The following is an 18,867-nucleotide window of genomic DNA, read 5'->3' as shown; positions in this document are numbered from 1 at the left end:
GTTTAACATGTTGGTAAAAATAAACATAAAATATTAAATGTGCAACACATTTTGCACAGGCCACATTTTAAATAGTTAAATTCAATACATTAAATAAACAGTAATTGAAAGAATTTAATTGAAAGAGTAATAAAACATAAACAAGGATGATGTGCTTAACAGTGAAGAGGTTTGCAGTTGCAATTTCTCAGAAATCAGCTCTTTGCAAGATGTCATGAGGACCCCACTCTGCCCCCCTCCCCTCCGTTATCCTCATTGAGTTGAAAGTGAAAGTGAAATGAGTCTGTATATATGCAGAGAGGAACTGCAGACACAGAGCATCAGACAGAAAGAGACCTCAGCATCATTTCTTGTAAAGGTAAGAGCTTCTGTAACCCTATATTAGAATTTTTAAGATCGAAGAAATTTGAATTACTATAACAGCACATGTACTGTGTTAGCCATGGCTAAACCTGACACATTTTCCAAACCTCATAATGTAGTTTTGTGTAATTCTGCATTTACCAATTTTCTAATTTTTGTCTAGTTATTTTCTGCAGTCTGCAGTCATAAAGTAAGAATTGCAAATTTCCACTATATAAGAGTCACATACAAAAGTTTAAACACCCATGGTCATGTTGTATTAGTTAAGGCATCCTCTACAAGTAAACTTAAATAACATTAAAAAAAAATGGTGCACAATTTTTATTTATTTACTGAATTTGTCAACAAAAAATTGTTTTGTATCCACTTATGTACAAATGGACAAAGGGTGTCACATTCTCCAAAAGTACTATTAAAAGTTGGCTAAAGTTGGCTACAATGGGAAACTGCCAGAAACATAACCATAAAGAATAATGCTGCCACCACCATACTTTTAATTTTTTTGGGTTCTAATATGATAAAATAAAGGTGCCTAAAAGCTGTACATGAAAATTGTACAGGAAAATGGTACATTCACCTGGCAAGTTTCTCCAAAAAGACTAGAATGTAAGTGCTCAGTGATGACTAATTGATGCTATTAATTTTATTTAGAAGATAAGTGGAGTGTAAGAAGTTTACCTCTTTAAACCTCTTTAAACTCTTTAAACTAGAAAAAATCAAGCATAAGCATAATAACAACATTTGACAACATCACTTTGATGTATATCATATGATTTGAGTCTGCACCTCTGGCTATAACCAGGGTGCTATTTCTTAGAGGATGTAATGGGATGTGATGTAATGTCACCTACTAAACTTAATCTTGAAGATTAAGAACCAAGAAAAGATTTATTTCTTTTTTTCCAATATGTTAAACCCTCCAAATAAATAGAAATCATGCATTAAAATTGGCAGAAAATTGTCACATTTAATTGTGTTCTCTGTAGAAGATATGTTGACTTATTTTCACTGAGAAAATCAACAAAACATATAATTGAACCATGGACAACCAAATTAGAACAAACCCATACTCCAGTAAAAAGTTTTGCTACATTAGAGAATTATTGGCTGCGGTAAAAGAAAAAGTACCTTTCCAGAAAACAACATGAGTAGACATCCAAAACTACTAGAACCTCAAAAAGCTACTTTAGAACTGAATAACTTGCAGTGGACCTACATAGCACATCCAGCATCTGTCAGCATTCAAACTGAATTTTGTTTGTGGTGCTATTCTTCTTTTTGGGATCCTTTGGTCTAAAACAAAATGCTAAAGCTCAAAACTCAAAAGTGTAATCAATTGGAATCCAGTCCAGATACTGTTACCAACAGCAAAACAAAAGCAACTAGATGATAATGACATTAATATCATTGAAAAGAAGTAAAAAATAAAACACCTAGAAAAATAAAAAAAATGTACTTAAAAATGTACTAAAGTTCAAAGTGTGTGTAGAAGCAAGACCTTCCAATCTAATTCCATTTCCAGTTCTGTTACCATCTATGCTTCCATCAATTATTTAAAATTGGAAAGAGATTCAATATATAATAAATAATAACATCATTTTTTCTTCAGTTCCAGAGATTCAAACATGGGAGCATTTCAAGGCAGACCCGGTAAGTTTGAATGAACCAATCCAAATAAGACAGCATTCATAAGGCTACAGAACCCCTACATCTGAATTCTTTAATAAGAATAAGTGGAATATTTTTCATTAAAACACAAAATAGTTTATGTAACTGTAGAAAATGTGTTTCAGTACTGACTGTTCTTAATGTTTCACACTGATTTTCAGATTTGGGACACATTTACTTGAAAATAATGGGATATAACTGCTCACCATTTGGCCATGAGGGACAGGGATGCAGTCTCCCTTCCTGCTCTAAAATGCAGAGGTGTGGCTAAAATAAGGCTCTGTCTATGAATTAAAACTTTTATGTTTTGGTAGTGACATGATAATCCACACAGCAATTTTTGAATAAAGTTTTTTTCATGTAGAAATTAAAATCTTGATATTTCTAAATTAACTTCAACTTCATCAAATCAAAAAGATCTTTTCACAGAATAAGGGATTAGAAATACAATATTTTTCATTTTGATTTGTTATTTATGTTGTCATTCCTGTCCCAGCATTCCACATCTCCTCTCCAGCTGGTAACTGATTAGAATAAAATAAAAGAATGGTTAATTCCATTCTTACATGGCACACTATGTGAGTATTAGGCCTTTTCAAATAACGATAACATCATCAATCACTGTTGCATTTATTTAATGAAAGTTTAACTAGAACAAAATAATAATCTTATTATCTGGTTAATAATAAATGTGAATTGTATACAACTATCCACTCATCCCAGCCAAGCCATGCTTGGTATCCAAATTTTGCACATTTAGTGTAGCACTGGAGCTATGAGGCTAACATTGCCAACAAACACGTTGAGTAAACAGGCACCCAAATATTTTCCAAAAATACACCCCTAAAACCTCTCTCAGCCTGTTCAAATGCAGATAAACATTTCCTCGCATATTAGTGTACTTTCCTAATAATTCCATCCTCCTGTTTTGAACAGAATTTCTCTGTGTTATGGCTGATAAACAAGTGAAAGTTGGACAGGATGTTACTCTTCACTATGAGGTGAACACACGAGAAGTAACAGCAACGTGGGAGAAGAACGGACGCAGCTTGGAATGTGTGGAGGGCAAACACTTGATAAGACAAAGTGGTACATCATTTACCTTGACAATCAAGAATGCTCAACAAGAGGATGGAGGGAGATACACAGTACACCTGAGGAATGTCTCTGGCTCTACCTCATGCTCTGCTATGGTCACTGTAGGTACTTAGGAAGTCTGCTTCCCAGGGCTAAGGACTTTATTTAAACATTAACAGGCTGCTCACTATAACTGACATGGATAGTCATCCACTTTAAGTCTTCAAGCCTCTATTAAGCCATCTTGTATCAGAATAAAAAGAATCGTGTTTCAAACTGAATTGAGTCATGCCTCCTCCTAGTATTATAAAACACTGCTTCAGTTATTGCCATCTATCAGCTGTCAGGTACCAGTCCTCAGTTGTCAGGTATCAGTCATCACTTATAAGGTATGAGGTATGACAGGTATCACTTTTGAGGAATTCTGGTATCCTTTTCAGGTATCAGATATCATCTGTCAGGTATCAGTCATCAGTTGTCAGTTATCAGGTATCAGATATCAGTCATCAGTTGTCAGGTATCATATATCCATCTTCAGTTGTCAGGTACCAAATATCAGTTGTCAGGAATCAGGTATCAGGTATCAGGTAACAGTTGTCAGTTGTCAGATGTCAGTCATCAATTGTCAGATATAAGTAGCCAGGAATCAGATCATCATTCATCATTAGCTAGGTATCAGTCTTCAGTTGTCAGGTATCAGTTGCCAGTATCAAGTATCAGTGGTCAGTTGTCAGGTATCAGGTATCAGACATCAGTCATCAGTCATCAGGTACTAGTCATCAGTTGTCAGGTATTAGTTGTCAGGTGTCAAGCATCAGTCCAACTTTTCAGGTCTCAATTGTCAGTTACCAGGAATAAGGTATCAGATATCAGCCATCAGTTGTCAGGTGTCAGATATCAGTTCTTAGTTGTCAGATATCAGGTATCAGCAGTCAGGTATCAGGTGTCAGTAGTCAGGTATCAGGTGTCAGTTGTCAGTTATCAGGTATCAGATATTATTCATCAGTTTTGGGTATCAGTCATCAGTTGTCAGGTATCAGGTATTAGATATCAGTTGTCAGTAGTCAGGTACCAGATATCAGTTGTCAGGTATCAGTCATCAGTAGTCAGGTATCAGATATCGGTCTTCAGTTGGCAGTATCAAGCATCAGTGGTCAGTTGTCAGGTATCAGGTATCAGTCAACAGGTACTAGTCATCAGTTGTCAGGTATTAGTTATAAACTTTTCAGGTATCAGTTGTCAGTTACCAGGTATAAGGTATCAGATATCATTTGTCAGGTATCAAATATCAGTCATCAGGTATCAGTCATCAGTTTTTCAAGTATCAGTTGTCAGTTGCAAGGTATTAGGTATCAGATATCAGTCATCTGTTGTCAGGTGTCAGATATTAGTTGTCAGGTATCAGCCATCAGCAGTCAGGTATCGGATATCAGTCTTCAGTTGTCGGTATCAAGTATCAGTGGTCAGTTGTCAGGTATCAGGTATCAGATATCAGTTATCAGGTATCAGATATCAATTGTCAAGTATTATTGTCAGCTTCAAAAATAGCACACAAACAAAAAACACAAAAGCAAACACACAAACAAAGAAATCACATTATAAACAAAGAAATCACATTATAAAAGAACAAAAACGTCCTTATATTGTTGTAGTAAAAATCACTCCAGTTCCAACATGAAGTCCCAGTGTTTGAGGACAATAAGCATTACATCAGCAGCAATCCTAATCTGAATGATAAGATTCACTGGCTAGCAAAGCATGATCGCAGCATCCAACATTACCCTAATAGACAACAAAGTAATGTAAAAAGACCTATTGACCTATTTATCTTTTATTTCATTCAACAAGTAGAATAAGTAAAGAAAGTATAACATCTAAAATTTAAATGTACGCCAAAAAAAAGTGTTATTTATGGTTTTTACTGTTAAGCCACCTCTCTGGGCTAAAGAGAATCTATCTATCTATCAATCTATCTATCTATCTATCTATCTATAGTACATTATCTATAGTACATTAAATTAAATATATTATGGGATAGATATAGCTGTGTAATCTACTAATTTAGAACTTTAGTTGGAGCTGACTTTCATTTTTAACAGTGTCTAAAAGTGAAAGATCCATGCATTTCTATAAAGTGAGAAAGATTTCTTTCTAGTAAGCCTTAAAGCAATGCTCACCTTACAATTTTAAGTTGCACATCTTACGTTTGCTGTAAGTCTATAAGAATTGTGTGAAAACAAACACAATCTGTAAAATAAAAGGCATAAGACAGCATAACATGCTGACCAGTAACCTCAAAGGTGCTTTTAGTTTCAATTTCTCAGAAACTGATGCTTCACATGATAAACCGTTACAAGCACCCTTCACCCTCCCCCACAATCTCCTGATGGAGTTGAAAGTGAAAGTGAAATGGATGTGTATATATAGACAAGAAGAGCTGCAGACACAGAGCATCACACAGAGAAGGAGAAGGAGACACAGACCTCAGCATCACTTCTTATAAAGGTAAGTTAAGCTACATTTGAAAGCAGGGAGTTCTTAAGATTTCAAAAAGAGTTCAAATGTGAATGACTGTAGCAGCACATGTACTGTGTTAGTCATGGCTAAACCTACCACACTTCCCAACCTTATAATGTAGTTTTGTGTAATTTTGCATTCATCTTTAATTTTCTGTTTTTTGTCTAGTTATTCTTTGCAATCATGAATTCAACAAAAAGTAAGAAATGCATCACTGTATGATGGCTTGCTTGCATATCCAGTCAGTAAAAAATATCCTCTAAAACTTATAAATGACATTTTCCTGCAAATCCAAGCGCACAATTTCTATTTATTTGCTGAGTTTAACATATTGGAAAACATACAAATAAAACCTAATATATAAAATGTGCTATAACTTTTACACAGGCCATCTTTAAAGTTTCCTAGTATGTTAAATTCAGCAAGTAAACAATAAATGTGCATTAACATGTGCAGAGCAGGATATGTCAACATATATCAACATTTCTACAGGGTTCTATAAGCTCAGTGCTCTGACTCATGGATTTGATATGTTTTTTTTTTATTTTAGTTTGTTTTGTTGTCTAGCATTGTCTGTCACTATGGCCTACCATGTTCGTAAAATTCAAAAAGGTGCCAAAATGCATTCTCTGGAGTGATGCTACAGCAGAACCACTTTCCTAAAGAATGTTTCTGTGAATAGTTCTTTAAAAAAAAAAAACTCATTTGACAGGTTCTTAAGGGGGGCAATAGTGGTTATTGTATGGTATCACTCCTACATGATCATGAAACTGGTGGCAAATTCACATGCTAATTTGTTTTTTTAATATCAAGAAATTACAACTTCAAATATATATATATATATATATATATATATATATATATATATATATATATATATATATATATATATATATATATATAATTACAATGGGAATTATAAGCCCCTCACAATGTTTTGACAGAGGGGAAAACACCTGAAATATTTCAGGTTAAACTTGCCGCCATGCCATCCGTTATCAAGTCTATATTACACCTTCTAACATAAATTTTTAATAATTAATCACTTGATTATTTATACTTTTTGTGTTTATACAGATATAAATCCATCAAAAATATAATTGAGTGCACTCCACCTCTGAACATGTTGTTTCAATGAGTGTCTAAACAGAATAGCCTGATTTCTTTTCCAAAGAATATATATATATATATATATATATATATATATATATATATATATATATATATATATAAATGCAATACTATTACTTTTGTCTTTCAGAAATATAAACATGGGATCAACTCCATCAACTCCATCAACTTCACCAACTCCATCAACTCCACCAAAACCAGGTGAGTTTAAGCATTCATAAGCAGCTAAACATTTCAGTATGAAAACAGTCACTTCAGAAACATTTGTTAAACGTTCAGTAGTTATGATTGTTTTGTTAGTGACAAAATGGAATGTTTGATCATTTATTTTAATAAAATAAACATAAAAATTAGGGTCACTGGGACGAGTGCTTCCTGGTTTACTGATTATGACTGACGTCCACGGATACCATGCATGATGGTTCTAAACTCGAAATTTAGGAAATTTACAGAGACTGAAAACAAAAACTGAAAATGAGCAAATTTTACAGAATGCAATGAGAAGCAAAATTGAGTGAAAACTTCAGTTATTATGGTTTGGTTTGATTGATGGGTTAACAAAATCCTTATAGATATGTTTACACACACACACACACACACATATATATATATATATATATATATATATATATATATATATATATATATATATATATATATACTGAATACTGACATGAACACTCTGTGTTGGATGTTAATCTTAATACTTTCTTAATACCTAATACTTAATACTTTCATCTTTCTGTTTCCAACAGAATGTGTCTCTGTTTTGGCTGATAAACAAGTGAAAGAAGGACAAGGTGTTACTCTTCAATGTGAGGCAAACACAGGAGAAGTAACAGCAAAGTGGGAGAAGAATGGACACAGATTGGAATGTGTGGAAGGCAAGCACACAAGAAGTCAAAGTGGTACAGCGTTCAGCTTGACAATCAAGAACACTGCAAAGGAAGATGAAGGGAACTACACAATAAACCTGCAGAATGACTCTGGTAGTGCCTCATGCTCTGCCATGGTCATTGTGGGTATGTATGAATTCTGCCCTTTAGTCACTCCCTAACAGACTACTTACTGTAACAGGCTCCTCAAATTTCATTTTTTACAGTAAAAAGTCAAAAGAAGGAAAACAATTGCTCAAACCTTGACCCTATAGAAAGATCTTCCATCTTCTCATTGTTGTCGTGTTGCTGTGAAACACCATCTCTAATTTTACATACTGTAAACTGTCTTGTGCTGTGACTTTTGTGGGGCTTACTTTCTTGAGTTTACCTCTTGAGGGGAACTAGAGCTTTTTTGTCTCTGCTTTTGTTAGTTTGTTGTTCATTATCCATCGTTCTCCTATTTACCTCGCTCTCTCTGGATGGGTAGGGTGCCATCACTCAGCGTGATGCTAATGTGGGTTCCTGTTAACTTCGGTTGGCAGTATTGCGATACCTGGCTAGTAGGTGGAATTAGCAACTGATTAACTGGGGAGAAAACTGGACACAAATCCGTTAGCTTGAAAAGCTGTTGCTAAAATCCCAGGTGGTTGCTAAGGTATTGCTAGGCCACTGCTGTTGTATCTTAGGTGGTTGCATTTACATGTTATTGCCAGTTCTTGGCAACATGGAGCTGAGGTCAATTCCAGGGAGTCATAAGATGAATTCGATTACAGCTGTTATGAAGGTTTTGAAGAAAATATTAATAAACTTTTGGCATAAGCACGGAAGCTACCTGCCTAAATGTAATGCTAAATTTTGGAGTTTCTGAAATTACTGTGAAATATTACCATATGTAGCCACAGAAGCACATCCCATAAGATTTTCTGTAAAATCAAATGCTGTTTAATCAAATGTTCTTCTTGAGGTGCAGAGCATTTCACTTGTTCCTACAATAATTCTTGCATTTCTTGCAGAACTCAATGAATGGAGGACTGCCCAAAGGACGTAAGTCATTCTTTTAACATCAGATCATGCGATCAAAGGGGGAGTAGCTAAGTAGCACGCTACTTTTTGTAGTTAACTACAATTTTTTTGTAGCTAATAGCTGTAGCCGCTACAGTTTTATGAAATGTAGCTAATAGCTGTAGCGCCTACAAATAGTACAGCAGTACAAATACATTGAATTAATACAATTTCCATAACACAGCTAACAATGCTTTCCACAAAATTGTTATTTTTGTTGATTTTTGTTAGGAAATGCCTGAAATGATTGACTTTGCTACTTAGTCTAGATTTGTGTTGGATATCACGCCTTTAGTTGTGTAGGTTTGGTTGTTGGTTACACTTAACCTTACTTTTTGGTGAACTTTTTGTATATTTGCAAATTTTCAATTGTATGTTTCTTTCTGGCTCATGATTAAATGCAGTGTCTTGTTCACACTACCAGTTGGGCTTGTTTGGTGTGTCAGGTGGAGATTCACAAACATTCTGACAATCACGCTTTGAAAGTAGCTAAAAATTAAAAAGTAGCACATTACTTTTCAAAAAGTAGCTAAAAAGTAGCCATTACTTTTTCTGGAAAAGTAGCTAAATTGTAGCTAGCTACAAACTGTGGCAAAGTAGCTACAAAGTAGCTAACCACTAATTTTTCAGTACCAACCCTGGCCAGCACAGACAATAAGAGTTGACACAGTGCTCATTTCTATAGCTTGCAATTCACATTCACTTTGCTTAAAAAACAAACCACAACAAGAGAGAATAATAATAACCATATGATGGTCGACACATTCAGAAGCCCTAAAAAGCCATGAGTTTACATATTTTATTTACTTGTTATCAGATTAACTAAGACACTGTTGGCTCTCTGTGTCTGAAATTTTGTGACTGTGTTGAGTTGCTAGGGAGCAATGTGGTGGGTTCTGGCAGTGCTGAAGGAGGGAAACACCAGTGCTACTGCTGCTGGGGGGGGCACTTGCATGCATATGCGTCTGATGCTGGGATGATGTTACCTTCAGCCACTGTAGCCACTTTTTAGGCCCTGGACAAAGAGCTGCATGACTGAACACATCACCCAGCTATGACTGAGCTCAACTTGGCTCACCCTCAGTGCCCCTTTCCATTGTAAAAAATAAACTAGCCAAATAAAATAACTCAATAAAATTAATAAAAACAAGGGCTCAAACTCAAAAACAAACAACGCATAAACAATATACAAGTGATATAAGTGACTTATTACAGCTGTAAAGGCATCAATCATGAATCATGAAACATGGGCTTTGGCCAAACAATCAATATACTGACTCCTACTGGATATATTTTGAACTGCAGTAAAGAACACACTTAAAATTGTGGTTAATTATGAAAAGTTAATATAAGTTTTATTAATTTAAGCATTATTTTTGGAATGAATATTCGAGTACTTGTTCAGAACTACCAACAAGTTACATTGGCTGCAATTATTAAGGTGTTGGTCCTCCCTCGTCCACTCTGAACATTACATGTATGCATCCAACCATACATGCAGATAAAGTAAGCTATTAAAATCTAAAATTCTGAATAAATAATTTGACATTATACAAACTCAATTTCAAAAAAGTAGAAAAAGTATGTGAATCTCTGAACGCATTCGGACTTGATTAGGACTAAGTTTAGGATTTGAGGGTTTCCTGTATTGACTTGGGACTTCAATATGAAGTCTGAGGATAAATTGTTAATATAACAATAAAGTGTTCCCATATCTGATACTATACACTGATCATTCATTTTCATTCCGCCCCCAGACAAGATCCAATGATCAAAACCCTAAAGAACTTCGACATCAGTAATAGTGAAGTCAGAGAGCTTCGCTTCCTTCTGCATGGACCAGTTGGAGCAGGAAAATCCAGCACCATCAACACCATCAAAACCATTTTTGATGGACATCAGTTCATCAACTGTCTGGCTGCTTCAGATTTAAGTGGAGAGAGTTTTACAACTAAGGTGAGTCCAGTCATGAGAAATATGTGATTTGGTCAAAAAATCCAAATTTTACTAATTTTTGACTTAAGAAATTGGTCATACCTGCTTAATGTGGTGGTAATATTTGTAGTTCTACAATTACAGACTGTAGTCCATCTGTTTCTCTGCATACTTTGTTAGCCCCTTTTTACCCTGTTCTTCTGTGGTCAGGACCCCAAGAGGACTGCTGTGTCTGATCCACTTATACCAGCGAAACACATTAACATACTGTTACCACGTCAGTGTGACTGGAGTGCAGAGAATGATCCACCATCCAAATAATACCTGCCCTGCGGTGGTACCATGTGGGTCTTGACCACTGAAGAACACGGTAAAAGGGGGCTAACAAAGTATGCAGAGAAACAGATGGACTACAGTCTGTAACTGTAGAACTACAAAGTGCACCTATATAGTCAAGCTGATAAAATGGACAGTGAGTGTAGAAACAAGCAGATGTACTCAATAGAGTGGCTGGTCAGTGTATATGACATCTTTTCTAAATAGCTTTAAAAGGATGGGTGCAAAAAGTTAGTATCTGTAAATAATTGTTGTTTACATCCAGGACAGGCAGATTCCACTTCTTTTTTGTCTGAAATGAGTTGAGCACATGAATTTTTCTGTGGACTGTAACTGCTATGAAAGCTAAGCAACCATAGGCAACCATTGGGGTCCAAGCACTATGTGCCTTTTGTTTCCAATATCAGCCTTCTAGCAGATAGAACACAAATGATGAGTTTTAGAATGTCTTCTGCTTATATGAATTGTTTTGGGAGTAGTTTTTTAAACATAAAATAATCTTCTTCTTCTTCTTCCTTTTGTTCTGCTTTTCCTTCTCTCTCTTCTTCTTCTTCGTTTCTTTCTTTCTCTCTTTCTTTCTTCCTTCTTCTTCTTCTACTTCTTCTTCTTTTTCTTCTTCTTTTTATTATTATTATTATTATTATGCATTTCCAGTACCAGAGGTTGTCTGTTGGATCTTCACCATTCGCCTTCTATGATGTGATGGGTCTAGAAAAAGACCAGAAACAAGACAAAAGAAAACAACCAAAAGGGGTGCACTCTGATGACATCATCAATGCTTTAAAGGGCCACATACCAAACGACTATGAAGTGAGAACCACACACACACACACACACACACACACACACACACACACACACACACACACACAAAGGCACAAAAAACAATCCTAAATTGGTCGTGTTGTTGTCAGTAAAAACCTGTTGTTTTTTTTCTCTCGCGTTTAGTTCATACCTGAACAACCAATGTCTGAAGACAATGTAAATTACATCAGTGATCCCACCCTGAATGATAAGATTCACTGCCTAGTGAGCGTTATCGCTGCAGACAAAGTTACCCTTATGGAGGATGACGTCATCCAGAAAATGAAGACCATCAGAGCAGGAGCCAGTAAATTAGGTGAGTTCACTCTTACATCTGTCATTTGATTCAACAAGTAAAATTAATAAAAACGTATGAGAAACAAAAATAGGAAATATAAATAAAAAGTGTTATTTATACATTTAACAATTGATTTAGGCAGATGGGGTATGAATATTGATATGTAATTGCAATGTAAAATGTACTCTATTATACTGAATATCAGTAAATTTGTCAGACCACTGACCAAATTACTAAAATCTGAGCTTTTCTAAAATATCGTTTTTCCTGAGGTAGGATATACACAGTACTTGAGTAAACAAAGTGTAAACACTGTATTTATAATAAAATATAAAATGTATATATAATTTATAATATAATATAAAAAGTCTCAGTAACACAAATTCTGCTACATAACATGGACATAACCATTTTATAAACATGTCTGGGAGAATGTCGTATGCTATCATAAACTGTCATAACAGATGTCATTATACTTATGTCTCATGTTCATTTTTGCTAAATCTGCTGTAGTTCACTGCCATGATGTCAAATATTGTGACATCTGCCATGACATATTTATGCCAATATTTAGCATGGTTAATGAGAAGTGTTACAAGCAAAGACATGAACACACAGGATATTGTGACTCACTTGACACAAATGCCAATCTGTATGATCATAGTAACCCATCCTACAAAAGTTAACCACTCAAAACCATTTTTATTAATTAAAATTGCATTTCTGTGTACTTTGTCTGACAAGCAAGCTTTCACAGACACAATAGGAGCCCACTGTGTGGCACCCAACATAGTTAAGGCTGCCTGCACAGGGCCAAAATTGAGGGGCCAATTATTGGTCAATGACTGGCAACATCTCATGGGTCCTGGGCAGGTAATATGTTGTGGGTTACTACTAATGCTCAAAGTGGGCTCCTATGGGGTCTGTGAAAGCTTGCCCCTACTAGCTCAGTGGGCCTCAGTCTGGAATAATGGTGTGGGTCAGCTACAGGATAACCTATGCAGGGCCAATATTAGATGTGTGTGTGTTTGCCCAAGCCAACACTGCCCACAGTCAGCCCACAGTGGGCTAATAGGGGCATATTTGCTAGATGGTCTTCCACTGAAGACCATCTAACAATATGATTCTTTTTTCATATATGCATAATCTGTTGAATCTCCATGTACATCTGCTGTCTGTGCTGCAGGAATCCCTCAGTTGGTTTTCATGACAAGAGTGGACAAGGTGTGCAAGATGACACAGAATGATTTGACCAAGATCTACCAAAGCAAGAAGATCAAGGAGAAAGTGAGTTATTGCTAGTTCATAGTGATATTGTGCTAGAAAAAATTCCATGGAATGTTTTAGCTGATAAAGTAATGCTACTCTGTTTTTTCCAGATGGAAGAGTGCAGCATTAGACTGGGTGTCCCTATGAACTGCATCTTCCCTCTGAAGAACTATCATGAAGAGACCAACATGAATGAGAAGCTGAACTGCCTGATGCTGGAGGCCTTCACACAGGCTGTGCACTCAGCTCATGAATATGTGAAAAATGTTTCACACAAAAAGAAAAATGTGGAATGATTCTTCCTCATATAAAACTTGTCAAACTGTACACCAGCAAGGTACAGCTAAAAGGGAGGTGTTTCTGATAAAGTGGCCAGCTCATGTATAGGCAGTCTTCAAATAGTTTTCTTCTAAATGTCCATTATTAATAGCCTTGATCAAAAATATGCATTAAATTAACTAACGCAAGCAATTTGACACCTCCACTTTTCTTTTTGTAAATTAGGCAATGACAAATAAAAAAAATCTGATTATAAAGGATATGATGTGCATTTCTTTTATCTGCCAGAATCTATTGAGTGAATTGATGTTTGTTTCATAGCTGTTCTAATGGTACAAATTCATTTTTTTATCAACTGCAAACATGTGTAAACTAGTCTTTGCACTTGGACACCCCTATAAACTTTTACGCTTCAATTTTTTGTTTTCAAATAAATAAACATTATTATAAAAATAAAACATGTTCATGGTTTTCCTCAAGTCACACATAGTATTAATTATTAAAGTAATAAGACTGATTTCATGTTAAACAGCTTGTTAAATACTGTGAAGTATTATGGTAATATAATATGTCATGGTTTCCCGAAGGCATCTAAAGCCAACTTGCAAAGTGTCTCAACTAAAAAGATCATCGAACACCTTGTTATGAGCATGCAAGTTGCTTTAGTGTTAGTCATTTAGAGAATATCATTTATATCTTGGCAAGATCTGAAAATGTGTTTGCAGTGATTAAAATTTTAGATCATGAACACAAGTGCTATTCAGTTTCATGTAGGTTTCAAGTACCTAGGAGATGTTGCATGAGAGTTTTACCATGTAAAACCAGTTTTAGGGGCATTAAGGTATGGCAAATAAACCCAACCACTTGGGTTAGAGCTCAGTCTGGTCAGATTCAGATTCAAATTGCACTCAAGTTGCACGTTGACTAAATCCAACTCGACTTGGACTTACCTGAGACACAGATATAAGGATATATACAAAGGGTAGTGCAACTACACATGAAAAGAGTGTTCAAAGTCCTGTTGAACTACATAAGAAAAACTTTACAGTTGAAGATTATTTTTTGATGACTAGCATTGGGGGGATTAAAATAAAACCTAGCTTAGCACTAAAACTAGCTCAGCAAACTAAAAACAACCACTAGTTTGAATTGAATTTAGATGACGGAAACATATTTGGAGACAAAGGAGATGAGAAGGCAGGATGTAAATGTGAGCTGGGTTTTTTATTGGTGTCCATGATGTAAATGGCAATAAAAAAAACAGAAACAAAAGAGAAGCATAACTAGAAAAAGAAATTTTAGAACAGTTCTTGTAGAACCACTTACAGTACATTTTCCATCAATCTAAATAACCATTTCACCATGCAAAGAACCATTTAAGCATGAACATATATAAGACTCAAATAAAACCATTCCCTTTACTAAACAACCCTTAAAACGAACCATCTTTTTAAAGCATGTTGGGAAGAGGGAGGACCGCCCCATGCTCACTTGGACTCCTCAGTATAAGAACAGCAGAACCAGTATGTGGCATCACTGGGGGTCAAACTTGTGATTGCCTGACAAAGGGGCCAATGCTTAGACCGCTGAGCCACCTGTAAGCCAAGGAGGCTTCCTTTAATAATTCTGATTTACCAACAGAATAGCATTATTGCAACCCTCAGGATCATATATATATATATATATATATATATATATATATATATATATATATATATATATATATATGTATTTACATATTCTCTCCTGCTTTTCTACAGTAGTTATGGATCCTTTGCAGAGCCTTAGCAAATCAAATTTCAATTTCAGATGTGTTGGGAGCACACAAAGTAACAAAGTAACTGATTACACAGCTTTTCTTGAGTTCTCTCAAGTCCCTTTTCCTAGTTCTGCATCTCAGTTTCCTCACTAGCTGGGACTCTTTCCAACATATAATCCCAACAAGCATTTTTCCTCTCAGGCTTCCAGATATGGACAGCTGTGGCATCAATGGGCTTCAAACTTACAACCTCCTGATGTTGGGGTAAATTGTTAGACAGTTGCACTGCATTTAACCAGGCTACTTTTCAAAGTTAAAACAAAAACTGTCTACAGGGTATTAATCATAAATGTTCACAAAATATGTGCAACTTCAGGTGTTCTCGTGTGGTGCAACAGACTAGGCTCTCACCCCAACAGGAGATTTGAACCCCTGTAATGCCATAGGCATCCATAAGTGAGCAAGAGGAGAATATAAAGCGTTGGATTGTGTGATGGAAAGTGTCCCAACTAGTAGAGAAATTGAGTTACAACAACAAATTCTATATTATGTACCCACTAAGATGCAGAACTGAAAAAATTTTAAGAATTTAGACTCAACTAAGATGTTTGAGTTGGATACACTCTCGCATCCTCAAGTTGAGTAAACTCATGAAAAGCTGTGTAATCAGTGACTTTATAATCTTAGATTAAGCCAAATTTTATTTTTAGCAGTGTCTACAAGTGAAAGGTGTCCATGCATTAATACATAATGAGAGAAAATTCTTCATAGTCAGCCTCAAAGCATTATTCACATTAAAATTGCATGTCTGGGTGTATGTCTGTGAAGACAAACAAAATCTGTAGAAGAGTAAGCAAGGATGATTTGCTGACCAGTGACCTCAAAGATGCTTTCAGTTTCAATTTCTCAGAAATTGGTGCTTTACCAGATATACTGTTATAGGCACCCTGTTCCCATCACCTCCATCATGCTCAGAGACTTGAAAGTGAACGTGAAATTGGCAGTATATATAGAAAAAGAGCTGCAGACACAGAGCATCAGACAGAGAAGGAGACACAGACCTCAGCATCACTTCTTGTAAAGGTAAGTTAAGCTGCTGTGTGAGATCTTAAGATTGAAGAGTTTAAACGTGAATTAATTTAACAGCACATGTACTGTGTTAGTCATGGCTAAACCTGACACACTTCCAAACCTCATAATGAGGTTTTGTGTAATTTTGCATTCATTACCAATTTTCTAATTTTTGTGTAGTTATTTTTTGCAATCATGTTTTCAACAAAAAGCAAGAAATGCAAATGTTCACTGTATGATGTGTGATGACTTGCTTGCATGTACAGCCAGAAAGGAAGTTAACCTATTCTCTAAAGCTTAAATATGCAAATTTTCTGCAAATTCTAGTGCATAATTTCTATTTATTTGCTGAGTTTTACATATTGGAAAAATATGAAACATAAAATATAAAATGCACCATAACTTTTGCACAGGCTACATTAATGTTATACTAAATATGTTAAATCTAGCAAGTAAGCAGTAAATGTGCATTAAAATGTGCAGAGCAGGATATTGCAACTTAAATCAACAAATTATAATTTGAAATTTGCATACGGCTGTAAATACTGCTTCACATTCCCCCTACAGCATTTCTACAGGGTTCTATAAGATCAGTGCTTTGACTTGGCCATTCTTCTTTAATATCTTTTCTTTCATTCATATCGTTCTTTTGTGGATTTGCTTTGTGTTTCTGTTGGCTTGTCCTTGTTGCCAACCATGAATTCTACAGTGTACCAGAAAGAACTTAAGGAGACTGTTGATAAATGTTGACAAATTAACTCATATTCTCTTTAAAGTTCTGTCTGGTACAATGTAGAATTCATGTTTGGCTACAATAATAAGCTGACAAAAGCACAGACTTAAAGCATAATGCTGCCACCACCATGCTTTACATTTAATTTTTTTATTTTTGGCCAAAGGTTTTGGTTTTTGACCAACATTATCTGTCATTGTCGCCAACAGTGTTCTTAAAATAAAAAGGGTGCCAAAAACATTCTCTAGAGTGAAGCTATACCAGAACCATTTTTGGTTTCCTATAGAACCCTTCAGTGCATGGTTCTTCAAAGGACTCAATTGAAAGGTTATTTAGGGGGGCAGCAGTCCTTATTGTATGCTAGTTTGCTAATGCTAATTAGTTTTTTATGTCAAGAAATCACAATTTCAATTATATAGTGCTTTTGCCCCCCAAAAATGTAAATAAGTGCACCCTCCTCTGAATGTATTGTTTCAAAGAGCATGTACAAAGAAGACCTTCCAGTCTGATTCCAATTCCATTTCTGTCAGTATCTTTACTTCCGGGGTTTTGTGTAATACTTGGAACAGGTATAGTTTCAATATTCAAATAATAATACATATATTTTTGTCTTTCAGAAATTCAAACATGGGATCATCAGCATTTATAAGGCAACACGACACCTACATATAGACAGTTATTCCAAGAAGCATCATTTTTCACAACACTTGCTGAGGTAAAATGATAAGACGATTGACAAACGTTGTCTTTATGACAACTGATGCTTTTTAGAATAAGCCTTTACAAATGTTTATGTAGATTTCATGGCAACTGATGTAAGCCAAAATGGACCATCCTACTTAATCTGCAATCCCACAGTAAAAACATCTTAAAAAAATGTTCTGCTAAGATGAAGATTTAAGCTAAAAGAAATTTTCTACATACAGCTTCAATCCTCAGTATCAAAGTGATACGGCTGCACACTGAAATTCATTCAAAGGTTAGGTATTCTCACCCATTTCACATGGAACCCTGACTGATGAAACTTGTAAGCTTTAATATAGTTTAGTCCAGTCCAGTAATATTAAAATATATTGTATTACTCAAATTAACTAGAACATTTATTCAAAATGACTCTAATAGTGAGTCACCATTGTTGCAGTGTGATTTCTATGTGCTTGCACTGGACCTTGCACTCAGTTCCTGTTTACTGAATGAGAAACAGCAAACATCTCTTCCAATCAGCCTTCTCAGTTGTGTCCAGGTGTTTAGCTTGCCATTCCTCAATCAATGAAGGAGGCCAATGCAACCATGTGACATCACTTTCCCAAAGTGCACTCCAAAGGCAGTTTACTAATAATATGATCTAGTCTACTTTTAATAATATGTAAAGCTAGAAGAGGGAAAATTGTGGTCAAATTTTGAGTTGACTTGACAAAGCCAGCTAGAGATGCTTAAAAAGTAAAAGCAGTCATAGCTGTTGGAACGTGTTGGGAGATGAGAAGGCAGGATGCGTGTGTGAGCTACCAGTTTTATTGTTGTCCATGGAGAAAGTAGCAAAGAAAGAACCAGAAACAAAAGAAAAGCAACATGAGGCAAGCACTAAAGAAATGAAAAGAACCACCAAAAGCAAAGAACAGAGAACACAATACATAGGAATAACTACTCAAACTAAGAATCAGTAAAAAGCACTACAAAGCAAGGAACA

At 35.4% G+C, this 18,867-nt stretch overlaps 1 protein-coding gene and 1 long non-coding RNA gene across 2 annotated transcripts; both read left to right on the top strand.

Annotated features, from left to right (window-relative positions):
- Positions 1-301: 301 nt before the first annotated feature.
- LOC118810542 lies at positions 302-3,294 on the top strand. Its single transcript, XR_005007429.1, has 3 exons — positions 302-358; positions 1,973-2,013; positions 2,968-3,294. It is a non-coding gene; the product is annotated as an uncharacterized LOC118810542 (long non-coding RNA).
- Positions 3,295-5,569: 2,275 nt separating this feature from the next.
- Positions 5,570-14,024, top strand: LOC118810534 (interferon-induced protein 44-like). The gene is made up of 9 exons (XM_036574371.1): positions 5,570-5,613; positions 6,887-6,957; positions 7,512-7,778; positions 8,648-8,678; positions 10,454-10,652; positions 11,622-11,777; positions 11,916-12,087; positions 13,256-13,356; positions 13,449-14,024. Exons 2-9 carry the CDS (start codon positions 6,897-6,899, stop codon positions 13,632-13,634), a joined length of 1,173 nt encoding a protein of 390 aa, XP_036430264.1. The 5' UTR covers positions 5,570-5,613; positions 6,887-6,896; the 3' UTR covers positions 13,635-14,024.
- The last annotated feature ends 4,843 nt before the right edge of the window (positions 14,025-18,867 follow it).

The sequence above is a fragment of the Colossoma macropomum genome, unplaced genomic scaffold (genome assembly GCF_904425465.1).
Source record: "Colossoma macropomum unplaced genomic scaffold, Colossoma_macropomum, whole genome shotgun sequence".
NCBI lineage: Eukaryota > Metazoa > Chordata > Actinopteri > Characiformes > Serrasalmidae > Colossoma > Colossoma macropomum.
Note: the sequence above shows the minus strand (reverse complement) of the source record. Positions and strands in the feature narration are given on the sequence as shown.

Bases quoted from the DNA above. Each gene is read 5' to 3' on its own strand.
- LOC118810534 (XM_036574371.1), top strand. From the start codon at position 6,897: ATGGGATCAACTCCATCAACTCCATCAACTTCACCAACTCCATCAACT. The intron at 10,653-11,621 runs GTGAGTCCAGTC...ATGCATTTCCAG, and splicing joins GAGAGAGTTTTACAACTAAG to TACCAGAGGTTGTCTGTTGG. The intron at 12,088-13,255 runs GTGAGTTCACTC...TCTGTGCTGCAG, and splicing joins AGCAGGAGCCAGTAAATTAG to GAATCCCTCAGTTGGTTTTC.